Source organism: Orycteropus afer, unplaced genomic scaffold (assembly GCF_000298275.1).
Source record: "Orycteropus afer afer isolate SDZICR_OR568_19922 unplaced genomic scaffold, OryAfe1.0 scaffold00067, whole genome shotgun sequence".
NCBI classification, from domain to species: Eukaryota; Metazoa; Chordata; class Mammalia; order Tubulidentata; family Orycteropodidae; genus Orycteropus; species Orycteropus afer.
In genome coordinates this window covers 4,070,206-4,087,412 of record NW_006921654.1, presented here as the reverse complement: position 1 = coordinate 4,087,412, position 17,207 = coordinate 4,070,206, and the positions used below count along the sequence as shown (strand labels likewise).

At 52.4% G+C, this 17,207-nt stretch overlaps 1 protein-coding gene across 1 annotated transcript in view; it reads left to right on the top strand.

Annotated features, from left to right (window-relative positions):
* Positions 1 to 12,647, top strand: part of RANBP10 (RAN binding protein 10) — a 63,671-nt gene extending 51,024 nt beyond the window's left edge. Inside the window, exons 5-14 of the mRNA XM_042780864.1 lie at positions 1,650 to 1,672; positions 3,529 to 3,713; positions 7,904 to 8,016; positions 9,478 to 9,586; positions 9,698 to 9,846; positions 10,031 to 10,235; positions 10,990 to 11,111; positions 11,578 to 11,723; positions 11,985 to 12,096; positions 12,517 to 12,647. Of these exons, the coding sequence (XP_042636798.1) occupies positions 1,650 to 1,672; positions 3,529 to 3,713; positions 7,904 to 8,016; positions 9,478 to 9,586; positions 9,698 to 9,846; positions 10,031 to 10,235; positions 10,990 to 11,111; positions 11,578 to 11,723; positions 11,985 to 12,096; positions 12,517 to 12,647 (1,295 nt within the window). The remainder of the gene's footprint in view (positions 1 to 1,649; positions 1,673 to 3,528; positions 3,714 to 7,903; positions 8,017 to 9,477; positions 9,587 to 9,697; positions 9,847 to 10,030; positions 10,236 to 10,989; positions 11,112 to 11,577; positions 11,724 to 11,984; positions 12,097 to 12,516) is intronic.
* The last annotated feature ends 4,560 nt before the right edge of the window (positions 12,648 to 17,207 follow it).

Below are 17,207 nucleotides of genomic sequence, written 5' to 3'. Positions count from 1 at the left end.
TAATGGTTCTGTAAAAAAGGTGATGAAGCTGGGGTAACAGGCAACTTGGTGCCTCTTCTAATGACGGTATTGCCTCTTCACCAGCCATCTGGGCATAGTGTGCTTTAGAGTCTCCCTTGGCATCAGTGAGCCCCTTTCGAGAAGCAGAAGGAAATGCCTTTGGCCCTACTGCCCTTTCGTTCCCTCCATCATTCCTATATCACAGCGCTTGCCCTGTGTGTCATCAGTCAGTTGTCTGTATAATTACTAATCAGATGCCATCTCTTTGGCTAGAATCAGAAGCAACGTGCAGTTGCTTCTTTAGTACCTGCCACAGGGCCTGGCTGTGGGAGGCTCAGCAGCTCCTTAATGGAAGGATGAATGAATGATGATGGGAGGCTGACAGCCTCTCCACAGTGCCCATGCATTTGCAGGGTCATTGTCACACAGCTCTGTGCTCCCTCACAGGCTGTTTATACTGTCAGCCTCAGTAACCCCTGACCTATGCCTCTAGCCCAGGATACTTGTCAACAAGTTTGGGTGTCCTGTTTGCTTCCTGGCTCTTTGCCTGGACCTTCCTCCTGTGAGTCAGCCCAGGTCGTGCAGTCACAGTGGCCTTGCTCACAGAGAGCACTCTACCCTTGTCTGGGGCAACAGAGGATGGAGTAGCCTCTTTCTTCATCCTCCTGGAAGCACCTCAAGGTCTTGTCCTTCCTAGGTGCTGTGGTGACACTGCTAGGCAAGCCCAGGTTGGTCATCCATCCCCAGAAGTATGGTAGTGGCCTCAGCCAGCTTGTATCTGTATTTCATGCTTATGAATCAGAGTTGACAGTCTTTCATATTCTCCTTTCTTCCTTGAGGTTTAGAGATTCATGTTACCCTCTCTTGGAGATGAGGACTCTGAGCCCCAGAGAGACTGGGTAATTTGCCCAAGGTCACATTACAGGTAACTGATGGAGCGTGCCCTCCCTGCCTTCCAGGGTTCTGTGGGCCTCCTCCCTGTGCCCAGGAACATAGCAACAACCTGGCCATGCTGAGGTCCATGAGGACTGCTCCCATCCAGAACTGGAGGGAGACATTGAGTCTTCTCAGGGGTGTAGTCCTGTCAGCTCAGTGACTACTGACCCTGCATATGGGGCTCAGGAGTGACCTCAGGCAGACAGGTAGCCACCACACTCTCTCCACTTCTCTGTCAAAGATGATGTAGGAGCATCAGACCAGGAGTGAGTTAGTCTCCCCCACTTCCCCTTCCCATTTTGCCTGCTTATGACTGTTTGCAAACCATTGAGCCTCTGAGGCTTCCTTTCCTCATCTAAAACGATGACAGAAAAGGTCTGTTCTCAGAGTAGGTACGAGAATCAGATGAGCTAGGAATGGAAAGGGGCCTGGCATGGTGGTAGGCCGAGGGAAGAGTCAGGTCTGAAGGGACCTCAGGGCGCATCATTTGGGTTTACTACTTAGCAGGCTTTCCCAGAGCTAGTAGAAGAGCTATGGATAAGACTTCAGCACCTGACTTCATTACTGGCCGAGCCACCCAGCAAATGGAAGCTGACAGGCCCTGAGACAGGTTTGGCTACTACCCCCAGCAGAGGTGGTAGGAGCTGCAGAGGGTTAGGAGCCAAGTGGCCACCCTGCTTCTTGTCCTGACAACTGTCCCTTTCCCCCTGCAGGTATAGCCTTCACAGACCTCCCGGTAAGTACTAGTAGTGGCTCTCCCTGTTCCAGCTGTTGGGGGTTAGTGGGCTGGGGTGTGTATGCCTGCAACTGCAGGGTGTGGAGTCCGGCCCTTTCCCCAACCAGGAATGTATGCTGTGCTGTCAGCTTGAGGGTGTAGGGCTATCTACTGGCCCTTCTCTCTCCCCAGCGGCAAGGCCTGGTCTTCCTTCACAACTCTTAGCAGGTGACAGTAATCTGTGGCATTTCCAAAGGCAGCTGGGGGCTGGTGTGTGGGTGGGTGGGGGTAGCTCCGTCGCTCAGCTGGTCTGAGCCAACTCCGTGTGGCTTACAGCCAGTGGACTGGGGTGCACAGTGTGGAGAATGCTCATCAGAGATCCCTGAGGAGAGCCAGTGTCCTGGGGGATGGAGCCTGCCCCCACTCAGGGTACCCCCGAGCCAGAGAGGTGAGCTTTGCGGGCTTTTCTCTTCTTAGAAAAGGGTGTTTGCTCCTGATTGAGTTCAGAGCTCATCTCTACCACCAGCTGACCCCCACCACCTGCACCCCAGTCCCTCTTTGTTATGAATCACTGCAGGCTTCATCACATGGAGGGCCCCTGCCCCGTATGTTGGGAGCCTAGCCTGGCTCTGTGTACCTGGCTGGGTTCTGGAAGCAGGGAAGGTTTGCTGCCTCTGGGGGGTGCTTTGGGATCCTGAGTACCCCCACAGAATGCCTTGGTGATCTGAGGGCCCTTCTGAAGCCCAGAGTGCAGCATCCAAGGTTAACCCTCTGTTCTGTGGGTCAAGTCTCCTCCTACTGGAGACCAGCCCCACTGAAGGGCTGTGGTTCTAGGCAAGAGAACAGACCCAATAGAATTCCCACTCTGGCTCCCGTTGTGGAGATAAGGCATGGACAGCTAGACACGGGTGTGGGCAGTGTGTAGTCATGTGCTATGAAGTGTGTGGATGCCCCGGTTCTATAGATGTCTCACGTAGAGAATGTCACTGTAGGCAGTGACAGGGAAGGCTGGCCGGAGGAGGTGGGCTTTGCCAGAGGCAGGGAAGTAGGTTAGGGGTTGGAGGGAAAGGAAGGAAGTGAAGGGTCTTGTGGGGTCAGAGCTTATGGTGGACTGAACACCCAGTGTATAGGAAAGGCACCTGAGTACTCAGGGATGACCCAGGATGGGAGCCCTGGGAGACAATACATTGTGGCAGTGGGGAGATGAGTGAGGCATGGCCAGCCGCAGGAGGCGTTGCATGAGAAAGTGACCTGGCAAAAGCTAGCGGTAGAATACTTGGTCATGGCAGAGGCTAGAAGGGAGCAGGGGGTTCCACGCCCACAGAGAGGGATGCCACTCACCTCACTGGCCATAAGATCCTTCTCTCAGTGAGCCTCTGACAGGAGGGGCAGTGTTAGGGGTCCAAATCGCCTTTGGCCCCTTGCCATGCTCTCCTCTTCCCTTCTTTCCCTGTCTACCTTGTTGCTTCCTGTCCCTTCACATGCCCCTTTTCTGCACAGGGAGCTGGTTCTTTCTGAGAGGAGCCCCAGTCCACACCCGCAGCAGATCTTCACAGGCATACCTGCAGGGTGGTGGCACCTGGCCTGCCTCTGTGTGCCGGCTGAGCTCTGGAGGAAGGGCCTCAGGCCTTGAGAACATAATGGCCTCTGGTGCAGGGCAGGGGACTCCTCATGTTAAGCCTTGCTTGCCTTTCTGTTGTTTTGTCCTCTCAAGCTTAGGGATGTGGTGTCTCTGGTTGGGGGCAGAAGGCAGAGCGTGGCCTGCCCTGCCTCCTTCAGCCTTGCTGCACTTCACAGAGTCCAAGGCTGGACATGAGGCAAAGTCCTATTGCCCCTTTGCCCGTGGGTCCTGACTGACATTTCATTCTCCTCTTCAGGCCAACCTGTACCCCACCGTAGGCCTGCAGACACCAGGGGAGATTGTGGATGCCAACTTTGGGCAGCAGCCCTTCTTGTTTGACATTGAGGACTACATGCGGGAGTGGCGCGCCAAGGTCCAGGGCACTGTCCACTGCTTCCCCATCAGTGCCCGGCTTGGCGAGTGGCAGGCGGTGCTGCAGAAGTGAGTGCCCTGTTCCCATCCTTATTCCCCGGCCCATCCAGGAGGCGCTCCTGTAGGCTCTGCTGTGCTGCAGGCTGCGGTGATCACTCCACCGATAGCTTTTCTCCCAAGAAGCACCCCCAGGGTGACTCGGCCTGCTACTCTGCTGCTTCCCTCTGGACAGTTCCAACGTGGTTCTTCAGAGCTGCTCCTAAAACCTTTGTCTCTCAACCAGATTGGAAGGCTCCAGATGTAACCTCACCAGCAGGGCTGTTTACTTTGTCCAGGGCATTTTGCAGAGGGTGTACTCGGATGCTGCCTTAGTTTCCTAGGGCTGCTGTAACAAGTGCCACACACTTTGTGGTGTGAAACAACAGAAGTGTACTGTCTTCCAGTTCTGGAGGCTGTTGTTGTTGTTGTTATGTGCCGTCGAGTCGGTCCCGACTCATAGCGACCCCTCCTTGGGTTTCCGAGGCAGTATCACTACGGAAGTAGGATTGCCCAACCTTCCTTCCGAGGAGTGGCTGGAGGCTAGATGTCTGAAATCAGGGTATTGGCAGTGTTGATTCCTTGGAGGGCTCTGAGGGACAGTCTATTCCATGCCTCTCTCTTAGCTTCTGGTGTCAGCCAGCAGTCCTTGTCATTCTTTGACTTGTGGCGACATAACTCCAATCTCTACCTCTGTTGTCACATGGCATTCTCTCTGTGTGTGTGTCTCTGTGTCTCTTCTCTTATGAGGACATCAGTCATATTGGATTAGGGCTCAACCTACTCCATTATGACCTCATGTTGACTAATTACATCTGCAGTAACACTGTTTCCAAATAAGTACACATTCACAGGTACCAGTGGTTAGGACTTGAGCCTACCTTTTTGACACAGACAGTTCAACTCATAATAGGTACCCTGTGGTCTCTTTCTTTGTGGACTTTTTTCCAACAGTGGAGGGATCCATCATGCCATGACTCTGGCCTGGGGTTCCCTCTCAGAGGTGAGCATCCAGCACAGTCCCATGTGTCTATGGCAGTGCTGGCAAGGAGATACCTCCCTGGTCTTTAGCTGATTAATTCGCAGACTGTTCTGGAACCCAGGGTTGCTGAGACTCCCCAAGGAGGCCAAGTTTGGGTCTCTCTTGGACTTGCTGTCTGTAGGTCTGAGTGAGGCTGTGACCAGTACCCACTCTGCCAGGAGGTGGGTGGGAACTTGGCTCCCAAGGGTAGGCAGATAGGTACAGGGGAAGGGCTGGGCTCCAGCTATCCCTGGACATTGCCCTGCAAAGGCACCTGGGTGCCAGAGTCCCCTGGGGTGGGGTTGGAGTGCACACTGAGTCTTTTGTGCAGCCTATGTTTCTGGAGGGGTGTGATTGAGGCTGGCCTCAGGGAAGGGCTGAAGCAGGGGCTAGGCAGCCAGACCCTTCTCAGGAAGGGCAGCACAGCTGCCTCTGTTCCCAGAGCTGCTGAGAAGCTCCTGCCTGAAGGGGCCAGGACCTTGCCAGAGAGCTTGCTGAGGCAGGAAAGGATGAGTTACATGCTTGGCCCATAGGGCCCAGGGCTCAGCCCATAGTGTATTTGTCCACGTGTCTCTATGCCTCCATGTGTCCATACTCATATTTGCCACAACTCCCTTCTGGCATCCTTTCGTGAAAAGTTCAGATTATTCCTACTCTTTCATTTGTGTAGGTAACTCTTGTGTATATTAAAAAAAAAAAAAAAACCACCTCACTACTAGTGTGTTGATTCCAATTTATAGCAACCCTGTAGGACATTGTTGAAGTGCCCCATAGGGTTTCCAAGGCTGTAAATCTTTACAGAAACAGACTGCCTCATCCTTCTTCCATGGAGCAGCTGGTGAGTTTGAACTGCCAACCTTTTGGTTAACAGCCAAATGCTTTAACCACTGTGCCACCAGAGCTCCTTGCTTTTGTACATGAAAGTTTCATATTTAAGATTTTCCTATTTCTTGGTGTGCTTTGAAGAAGTGTGATTATTGAGTCAAAGGGACCGTGTATTTTAGTGGTATTTGATACTGATGAGGACTCTGCTGAATCACATTTTGCCAAAAATGTTTAACCTGTGTGTGTAATAATAACATTTTGTTGTTAGATGCCATTGAGTTGGTTCCAACTCATAGTGACCCTGTGTACAGCAGACCTCTACCTGGTCCTGCACCATGCTAACAATTGTTGCTGTGTTTGAGCCCATTATTGCAGTCACTGTGTCAGTCCATCTTTTTGAGTTTTTCCTCTTTTTCATTGACTCTCAACTTTGTCAAGCATGATGTCCTTCTCCATGGACTGGTCCCTCCTGATAACTTGTCCAAAGCACATAAGATGAAATCTCACCATCACTTTAAGGAGCCTTCTGGCTGTACTTCTTCTAAGGCAGATTTGTTCATTCTCCTGGCAGTCTGTAGTGTATTCAATATTCTTTACCAACCCCATAATTCAAATAAATGCATCAGGCCTTCTTCCGTCTTCCTTATTCATTACCCATCTTTCACATGCGTATAAAATGATGGAAAGTGCCAGACCATACCTTAGTCTCAAAGTGACATCTTTGCTGCTTAGCACTTTAGAGAGGCTTTTTTTTTTTTTTTTTTAGCAGATTTGCCTAATGCAGTATGTCATTTGATTTCTTGACTGCTGTTTCCATGGGTATTGATTGTTGAGTGAAGTAAAATGAGATCCTTGACAACTTTAATCTTTTCCCCATTTATCATGATGTTGCTTGTTGCTTCGATTGGAGGATTTTTGTTTCTTTTATGTTGAGATGTAATCCATATAGAAAGCTATGGTCTTTGATCATCAGTAAGTGCTTCAAGTCCCCTTTGCTTTCAGCAAGCAAGGTTGTGTCATCTGCATATCGCCCCCCCCCCCCCCAAAAAAATCAAACTCACTGCTGTCAGGTTGGATTCAACTCATAGTGACCCCCTCTTGGGTTTCCGAGGTGGTATCACTACGAAAGTAGATTGCCCAATCCTTCTTCCGACTGCATATAGCAGCATGTCGTTAACGAGTCTTCCTCCAATTCTGATGCCACATTCTTCTTCATAAAGTCCAGCTCATTGGATTATTTACTCAGTATATAGATTGAGTAAGTATGGTGCAAGGATACAACTGTGACACACACCTTTCCTAATTTAAAACCATGTAGTACCCTCTTGTTTTGTTTGAACGACTGCCTCTCAGTCTGTGTACAACTCATGCATGGACACTGTTAAATGTTCTGGAATTCCTATTCTTCATTATGTTATCCATAATTCATTATATTATTATTTCAGTAATAATAATATTCCAAATATAGTATTATGTAATATCTGATTTCATAATGAGAGGTCATTTTTATTACTTCTTACTTTGTTCCAGGCACTTAATACATATACACAAATAATGTATAATTGATAATTATGATGACATCAGACAAACACACACATAAACACATTCTAAACCATCATTCCTGTACACATCAGATGTGAAGGTGGATCTTTCTGCTCTACATGTGTACGTACGTGTACACGTATATGTCCCTGCTCAGCTTACTCTGGCTGGTGTTAGATGGCCACCGGGCCTGCCCAGCCATTTCCGAAAGATTGTGCTCCTATGCTTATCCCTTCCTGGCAAAATCAGCCTGATATCGTGACTTCATGGACCCCGGCTTTTTGCTGTGTGGTAAAGGAACTTGAGTCATGGTTGGCTCCCCATCACCCTCCAGAGCCAGCACTTCTGAGGGTAGGTTTGCCTGGTGAGCTGGAACACTTCTGTTGGGTGCCTGGGCAGCCTGCTGAGGACACCTGTGTCTGAAGATAGTCCACGTGTGGTGTGCATCACTGTTTGTGCAGCTGCCAGCTGCTGTTGTAGGATGCCCTCGGTGAGATCACTGGCCTTCTCAGAGATGGCTGTGGTCCATGAGGATGCAGTGCATCATGAGGCCATGATGTGTGCCTCTGTACATGCTTTGGCCGCTCATACTCGCCCACGTGTGGGCAGCTACTCCTCCAAGCTGGGAGCACAAAAGTGGTGACCAGCACCCCCCTAGCTTGACTGCGTGAGCACCAGGAGGAACCATTGTGTTATCTCAGCCCCTTTGTTCTCGGTCACTGGATGTGTTCAGGGAAGACAGTACAGATGTAAACAGGGACATAGTCCATCCCATCAGGTGATTATTGAGAAATGCAGTTTCTGAGTGTCACCATAAGCTCTTCCTTTCTTCTAGCATGGTCTCATCTTACCTGGTGCATCATGGGTATTGTGCCACGGCCACGGCTTTTGCCCGAATGACTGAAACCCCGATTCAGGAAGAACAGGCGTCCATAAGGAACAGACAAAGTAAGATTGAGTCTCCTCTCCCATTTTCCTCCCTCATCTGTCCCTAACTCTGCTCTCTGGCTCGTGCTGGCCCTGGTTAAGCTGTCAGGAGTCCATTTAGTTCTGGTCCCCACCACCCTGGAGACTAGCCCTACCCGGGCCTGCATCTGGTCCTCCTTCAGAGCAACACTGCCCAGATGGACAGTCCAGTAGCATGGAGTTGTCTCAGTGCCGCCTCCCTCATGCATACTCTGATGGCTGGGCGCAGGCTGGGCCCCGGTTTGGCTGGATCCTGCACCTCCACGCTGTGTCCTTCCCCCTGACTCCTGGATTCCACTTTGCTTCTTATTCATGGTCTTCTGGAAAGAGTGTGTTTGCATCTTATCAGACCAAGAGCCACCTTTCCCACCATTCACTCTACTTGAGTAGTTCTGCTTGTTACTGGCCAGAGAGGACTGGTGTGAGCAGTGAGAGTAGAGGCTCTGTGGCTGCTCCCACCTATGGTCCTGCCCTTTGCAGATGACCTAGAGTCCATCCTTGGCATCTTGACCAAAGGGAGCGTTCCTGGTGTTTGTACTCTGTTTAGGAGCTCTTTTGTGGCAGGAGGGGTGTTGGGAAAGAGGAAAAAAGAGCCTGGGCAGGAGATAGGAGGAGGAGAGGAGAGTGAGGGTGAGTGGGCGTGTGTGTGGACGTGTCTCTGCGTGTGTGCCTGCTGCGTCTCTCTGAGCCTGTCGTCTCTGTGTATGTGCATGTGTCTGTGTCTCCCAGAGAAGCTGCACTCAGCCAGACAGACGGAAAGGGATCCCAGACTTGGGATCTACGAATGAGAGAGCCTCACACCCAGAAGTCGCTCCCAGCAAGACACGCCAGGCCCCAGGGCAAGAGCGAGAAGGCACCAGCAAGATGCTGCTAGCCCAAGAGGTGCCAGCGTCAGAGGTGCCAGCGTGAGGAGGATGACCTCCTCTCCCAGCAGGGAGAATACTGCAGCCCCCAAAGACCGGCGCAGACATGGGCCCTGGCCCAGAAACTGCTGTGCTTCCATTGCCACGTGACTGAGAGGTCGGGAAAGAGAAGTCTGCCTGAAGAGGAGCCCCCAGGGCCACCATGTCACCTGGGTGCCCATCCCCAGATCACTCTCCCAGGGCCAGGCTCCCTCCCCCTAGGCTCCTGGCACCCTGCACCCCACAGGAGCAGCCTTCAAACCTGCCCTCCTGCCTCTGGGCTGTAATTGCCCCCTCCATTCCCCTCTTCTTGGGGGCTCCCTGAAACCTGGTGGAAACCAAGGACTGTTGTGTGCTTGGGCAGCCAGGTTCTTCCTTCAGCCTCTTCTCCTGTGGGCACCTCAACTGGCCGGTCACTCTGAGCCAGCCCATGTGGTTGGTCTGTGTGGTCGGTCCATGCTCCAAGTTGGTGGTGTGCCGGGCATTGGCTCTGAGGAGGTCTGCAGCCCCTTGCTTACTGTCGTGTTCTTGCTCTTTTCAGAGATCCAGAAGCTGGTATTGGAGGGCCGTGTGGGTGAGGCCATTGAGACCACACAACGCTTCTACCCAGGGCTGCTGGAGCACAACCCCAACCTTCTCTTCATGCTCAAGTAAGTTTTGGGCACCACCAGCTGCCACATAGCACCACCCACTCTTGCTACTGGTGGGAACATAACAGCCTGGGCCAGGCTCAGAACGTTGCTACTCTGCTCCCTCTGCAGGTGCCGACAGTTTGTAGAGATGGTGAACGGGACTGACAGTGAGGTCCGCAGCTTGAGCTCTCGAAGCCCCAAGTCCCAGGACAGCTTCCCTGACTCCCCCAGCCTCAGTCCCCGCCATGGCCCTGGTAGTTCCCGCATGCACAACACAGGTCAGCCACTTTCTCTAGGGCTCTGGGAAGAACTGGTGTGGAGAAGAAAGGCCACCCCACATGCCTTTCCCTCAGCTGGGATCGCTGCTGGCTTTGGGGAAGGGAGATGGGGCCACTGATCATTGCTAGGTTCCCACTTGATGACAAGCTGCCCCTCCTCTTCTCATTGTTCCCTGGCTTCCAGGAGCAGACAGTCCCAGCTGCAGCAATGGTGTCACATCTACCAAGAGCAAACAGAACCACAGTAAATACCCTGCACCCAGCTCCTCATCTTCGTCCTCGTCCTCCTCATCTTCCTCCTCCCCGTCCTCTGTCAATTACTCTGAATCCAACTCAACAGACTCCACCAAGTCCCAGCCCCAGAGCAGCACCAGTAACCAGGAGACCAGGTGCCTGTCTTGCTCTAATTCCTTCCTGCCTTCTGCTCTGGGCCAACCTGGCTACTGCAGTCTGTCTTTGAGTGCCACCCCTTGCCCTTTACCCCTTACTTCCTTCCCAGGTCGGCACCTAAGTACTAGCTATTGAGCTGTCAGGCATTAGCTCCAGCTTCTGTCCTGACCCCTGATTTGGCTGTCACTTCCCTCAGCCCTGGCATTCCCAGAGGTGCTAACATTGCTGTGCTGAGAAGGTGGGGTCCTTCAAGATGGTTGGGCCTGTTTGAATCCCAGAGTCTACTTGGAAGGAACTTTCATTAGACCTGGCTGTGGACAGCTAGGTTGGGCAGGCTGCATCTAGGCTGCAGACTGCAGCACCAGGTGGCTTTCAGCGGCCCCAGGAATGCCGCAGGGCTGACTTGGGTTTGGCGTCCCCCGAACAGAGCCCAGTCGTTGAGTGGTAGAGTGGGGGAATGGGCATTGTGGTAGAAGGAGTGTGCCAACCCACAGGGGAGCCAGGGAAGGAATGGTCACAGGCAGCACTGTGGGACAAGAGTGGGAATCAGGTGACAAGTCTGTGGAAATCCTGTAGGGGCTCAGGAAATAATTGCCAGATATTGGTACCTGGGAAGCCTGGGCTGTGCTTTCATGCTCCTGGGGGCCATCGGTTTACCTACAGCAACCTGTATCTAAAGCCTGAATGCTGGCTCAGCCAGGCTACTCCAACCATACCCCCTTGGCCAACTCCCACCTCAACCCTTTTCCACAGCGACAGTGAGATGGAGATGGAGGCAGAGCATTACCCCAATGGTGTGCTGGAGAGCATGTCCACACGCATTGTCAATGGCACCTACAAGCATGAGGACCTGCAGACAGATGAGTCCAGCATGGGTAAGGACTATGCCCTGGCATACCCAATGTGGGAGGGCAATGCTTAGTCCAGGTGACCCTCCTGGGGGCTGGGGTGGGCTAACTTTGGCGGCTTGACAAGCTCTAGGCAGATCTGATCCACCACCTCCTTAGCTAGTTGTGTCTGGATCCTTGAGGTGGTTCTAGTGGTATAGAAAGGTCCAGGCCTTTCCCCAAGACCAAGCCCCCTGCATTTGAAACTGGACAGGGTGTGTAAGTGCATCTGTGCTGGGTGGGAAGAGGAAAACTCCTGAGTCCATTTTGATTCCTAGATTATGTGCTCAGCTGTGGACGGTCTACCTGTTCCTCCCAGCCCTCACCTGCCTCTGGCAGAAGCTGTAGCCCACCCAGAGCCCTTCCTGCCAGTGTTCTCCTTGGGCCCCCTCCCCAGTCCTTCCCCTCTCTCCTCATCCCTCCTGATGTGTTCTGTGCTGGGCTCTGGGCGCAGACGATGGGCATCCTCGGCGGCAGCTCTGCGGAGGCAACCAGGCTGCCACAGAAAGGATTATCCTGTTTGGCCGTGAGTTGCAGGCACTGAGTGAGCAGTTGGGCCGGGAGTACGGCAAGAATTTGGCCCACACAGAGATGCTACAGGTATAGGACAAGCCAGGCCCACACAGAGTAGGCCCCCACCTGGGGGCGAGGACAGGGTGGTTCTGGAGGGCCCTGGGGGCAGTGGCAATGGGACAGTTGGCCCTCATCAGGCCTGCAGTAGGAAGTGGGGTAGCTGGGATAGACCCCCAAGCCTCTCAGACTCTATGGTCCAGATATGTGAGGGCCCTGGCCCTCCCTGGAGACATGTGGGCATGTGTGGTATATGTGCCACAGTCCTCTTCAGAGTGCCCTGCCCCTTAGGATGCCTTCAGTCTGCTGGCGTACTCGGACCCCTGGAGCTGCCCTGTTGGCCAGCAGCTTGATCCCATCCAGAGGGAGCCAGTGTGTGCTGCGCTCAACAGCGCCATTTTAGGTGAGTGAATCTGACAAAAACAAGCTGGCCCTTTGTGTACCTGGGCATCCCCTTCTTTCCCCCCAGGAATAGCTGATGTTCATCCAAATCAGGGCATCAGGCTCTGCCCAGAGACTTCCTGGTGGACCCCAGGACTCCTGGGCTTCTGTAGCTGAACCCAACCCATGACCTCCCTCTGCCTGAGTTGGTTGGCTGGATTGTAATGATCCTCCGGTCATGACCACAGGCCCAGGCTAGCCCACTGCTCTGAGGCAGGCTAGGGCCCTCAGGTTCCTGCATGGCCACAGGGCTATGACCTGGTGGCTGGGACATACACAGAGAGACATGAACACTATTGCCCTACCTTCCATCCCCAAGGGAACTTTGACGTGAGCTCAAGCCCTGGGCAGGACAGTGACGGGCTTTGTCTTTCCTCTGCAGAATCTCAAAACCTGCCAAAGCAGCCTCCTCTGATGCTCGCCCTGGGCCAGGCCTCTGAATGTCTGCGGCTCATGGCCCGAGTGGGCCTGGGATCTTGCTCCTTTGCCAGAGTTGACGACTACTTGCACTAGCTGACCATGCTGGCTGGCTCCATCTGACCCTCCCTCAGCTCCCGGGGCTGGAGCTGCCCTGCCCTCCTTAGGCATCTGGCACAGGGACCTAGAAGCCATGGGCAGAGTCCACTCCTGCCACCTCCTGCCCAGCCTTCCCCTCCTCTCCTTTCCCTTCCTGCCTTCCTTCCTTCCTTTTCCCACTCCTTCAATCTCTCTCTCTCCCCTTCACGTGCAACGGCCTGTGACACAGTATTGGCTGGTTATGCTCATGTAGCGCCTTCTACTTGGAAGGGGGGTATTGTTTTGAAGGGAGGTTGGGGTTTTTAATCTTTTTTTCCCTTCTGACTGAGCCACCAGTATTTATCTCTGGAGAGTTTGTGCTGAGCTGGTTTCTGCTAATTTAGTGATGAAGCCTATCCAAGTTGGCGAGAGCTTATTATTTTCATAATTAAAAAATGAGATTATATATATATATATATATACACATATATATATATATATTAAAAAAAACAAACAAACAGTATTTATCGTAGTGTTAGTGGATCCAGCACCTCTTGGGTGAGGCTGTCCAGACACTATATGTTTTTATTCGAGTCCCAATCATTAAAAAAGAATCATTTCTGTCACCTCAGCCAAGTGATTTGTTTCTTTTAGTATTGTCCCCTCTCCCTTTTTTTTTTTTTTTTTCATTGATTCACAGGTCCAGCTGCAGCCTAGGGAAGTGAATAGGACTTTGGGAAGGGGAACTCGTGGGAGGGTTCAGGGTAAGTTGATTTGCATCATCTGTAGAGGTGTGGGGCCCTAGGCCCCTGAGAGCTGAACTGAGCAGAGAATTTTAAGGCTGAGGGACCAGAGAGGTGACAGGTTGGCTCAGGGCCACAGAGCAAAGCAAAGGGAGTAGAGGGTCCTTGGCCGGCATGCTGTGTCCCACCTACCCTGCCTCCCACTGCCTGTCTCGCTCCCTTTCTCTCTCCCCTTTTTCACACTCAGCTTTCCCTTTTTAATATGGCCAAATAATTCATTTACTCGAAGTTGATTGCCTGGAAACTACCTGCCTTCAATCTGAGAGTGCTGTGTCAGGCTGTGGAGAAAACAGAGGCCCACAGGCATGGGGGCCGATTCTTCCTGCCTGTATCTCCTCCATCTCTGCACAGTGCTGATGGAATCTGTGCTTTCTGTTGAGAGCCAGTCAGCCCTTTGTGGAAGCAGATTCTTGGGGTGGCTGATCCCTGGAGCAGCAGAGCCCATGACCCCTGGGCCTGGCCTCCCTGCCAGGTAGCTCCCTGCAGTGCGGCCCCAGCCACTGTTCAGGAAGGATTGTCATGCGTATCTTCTGGCCAGAGGAAGACGCCATGAACTTGACAGACATCCCACTGGAGATTTCAGATGGATCCTCACATATGAAAGGATCCTCACAGGAATTGTGAGAGGAAGGGCTCAGATGGTTGCCAGGAGGGTAAGAGGCAAAGAGGCAGGAGCCTGAGGCTCTTCCTCGAAGAGCACCGTGAGGGGCTGGGGCTTCCCTGCCTGCCTCCCAGGGCTCAGGGAGAGCACAAGCAGCCTCCTGCGAAGCGCAGGGTCAGCCATGGCAAGGCCAGAAGTTGAACTTGCAGGCTCTGCCTGGACCTGGGCTGTGCAAGCTCTTGCTACGTGTTAGTGGACACGGAAATGATTGGTACAGCCTGAGATACTCAGCACCCACCAGCCTTCCCCAGACCTGCAGCTGGACAACAAAAACCATGATTGACTTGGACCAACTGCTGGAGATGGGGCAGGGTCTGGCCCTGTGCTCTCCCCCAGTTCTGCCTCGGGAGTGACTATGGGCTGCTGCTTTTCTTGGTCCCTGCCAGTGTCCTGGCTGGCAGCCCACAGACTATGGCCCATCGGAAAGGTGTTAGCATGTCTGTAAAGGATGTCCATCTTCTGCAAGGCTGAGAATGCCTAGCTCCCAAACCCAAAGAATGGAAACATCAAAGTGTTCAAATGATCATAGCCTGGCAGGATTGGGAACTAAAACCAAAGTCTTTGGAAGCAGAATGGAGTTCAAAGAACGCCTCCTCTACCAGTCCTCTTCTTTTACAGATAAGGAAACAGGCCCAGGAGATTGATTTGGCCAAAGTCACACAGCATATTAGTGGCAGAGCTGAGACTAGCCCCATCCCTGCCAGTTGAGCAACACTGTTTAGTCCTAAAGCTGAATGATGGATAAGCCCCTGTGAGGAGTTAGGTTGGCGTGGCCTCCAGCAGCGACTAAGCCGGGGTGTATCGGGGTGGGGATGGGTGCCTGGGCTTGGCTTGTGGAGCGGCTGAGAATGGCCCAGGAGGGCTCAGGACAGCTGTGTGCTGCATGGGGTTCGGTGTCTGCCTGGCTCACACTCAGTACCCATGGCTGCCTCCCCATTTTCTGTGCCTTATCTCACTGTTTCTGCTGAGTCCAAGTTGTTTACTCTGTTCCTCTTCAAAGGGGCTTTCTGACCCAGCTGGACAGCTCACTTTTGGAATATAAGCCTTTGCCCCACAAGCCGTGGAGAGGGCCAAATCCATGCTGCTTGAGCCCACCATCTTGCTGATAGTGCAGGCCTGCCTGCCAGCTGGAGGAGCCCCTATGCACACCCAGTCCTACCCGCCTGCTTTTGAAAACCAAGTGGAGAAGGTGCCTGAGGAGCCCGGGTGAAGGGCTGGACCTGGCTCTGTAGGGCTGTCCAACCCTGGGGAGCAGCCTTCCCTACTTACTTTTCCCTTTGCAGCTGCACATGGTCACTCCTTCCAGAGTGGAAACTGGTAGCTCACTCAAAGCTAGAACCTCTGATCTCCACCCACATGGGTCTGTGGCTGGGTGCAGGCTGTCAAACAAGGACACCAAGAGACAGAGAAAATGAGTCTACCTGGCCACCCAGCACCTTCCCGCCCCTTAAGCAAGCACAAAGAAGATGAGGCAGAGGGTTGTTGGAACTGCAAGTTCCTTTGGTTGCTCACAACTCAGGTATGCACACCGTGTGGCAGCCGGGCAGCAGAGCCCTACTTGACCGCCAGCCCTGTGCACCCAGGCCTGGCACCAGACTGTGGCCTTTGGCTGCCTCAGGCTCCCACCTCTTGCATAGGGTTTCCTGCCATTAGTAACCACAGCTAACAGACGTCCTCCACGTTGTGCACACTGGCTCTGCCTTAGTCCTCACAGGTTGTTAATTGGCATTAGCATGAAACTTGTGGGTGCGGGAGGGTTTAGAGAGAATTCTAACACAAAACATCCTATTAAAATTGTACTTGAGAGATGGAAAAACTCCTGTTGTATTTTGACAGAATTATTTTTATTAAAATACACATCCATGAGCAGTCATGAGTGTCTGGTCTCTGTTTTGAGTCTTTCTGGGTTTGCCATTCCTTTGTGGCACAACCTTTCTTGGAGGGCTTGGCTTCTCCTGGGGCATCTCCCCTTGAGTGTCCAGGCCCCAGGACCTCCTCCAGGACCCTTGAAATTTCAGGTGTTTGCAGGATCCCAAAGAAGATAAGCACTCAAGCTTCAGTTCTCTCCCTGAAACAACTTTCATCACAGACAAGCAAAAAGTAACAAATTCAACTTCAGAAAGTTGGGGCACAGGACCTCCTCACCCAAAAATAAGATTTTAAGAAGAGCTTCCAATTATATGCACCCCAAATACTGGATAAGGAGTTTTGGTGGTGTAATGGATAAGATACTTGGCTACTAACCAGAAAGTCAGCAGTTCAAACCCACCAGCTGGATAGTCATAAAGTGTTCCGAGGAGGACTGCGATTAGCTCTCTCTTAGTCTGAGGAAAAAGAGCTTGTGTTCAACATCCTAGTGTTGCTGTTTAGTAACTGGCCGACCTGGGCAAATTCACTTGTTTGCCCACCCTTAAAAGGTGGCTAACTGTTCTACACCATAGACGTGTGGCGGTGCTTGGCAGTGGATGCACGCATGTGAGCACCCTTTCTCCATAAGGATGTGACCAGTGCACCGGGCCGGCTGCTTCCTCATTCTGCTTTCCCTGCCCCCAAAATCCTTGCCAGACTGCACACCAGGGTTTTAGAGAGGAATACCGAAGATCATGCTGGTGTCCACCTGGAGGGGGCACTGGAAACAGATAGGAAGCCACTGCAGTAGGCCGAAGGCTTAAGAAAGCTGGTTTGAGAGTTAAATAGGAGGAGATAAACGGTGGCACAAGAAGATGACTAAATGTGAGGGATGCGAGAAGCAGGAAGGAGGGCAAATGCAGGCTTTTGATTTGGGTGATGGATGACTAACGGTGTCATAAGGTAATAAAGGAACAACAAGGAGCAGGTGGTAGCTAAATGTCACTGGATCAGGTACCTCTGCTGAAGGACTATGTATAGAAACATAAGTCAGGGAGACATGGGTCCTGCAAGAAAGTTCTGTGATTCAGCATCCTCACTTCTGAGGAGTGTTCCACCTGTGCTTCCAAGACACATCTGCTCATTCTTCTGGCTGTTGTTGTTGTTAAGTGCCGTCGAGTCATTTCCGACTCATAGCGACCCCATGCACAGCAGAACGAAACACTGCCCGATCCCGCGCCAGCCCCACAATCCCTGCTATACTTG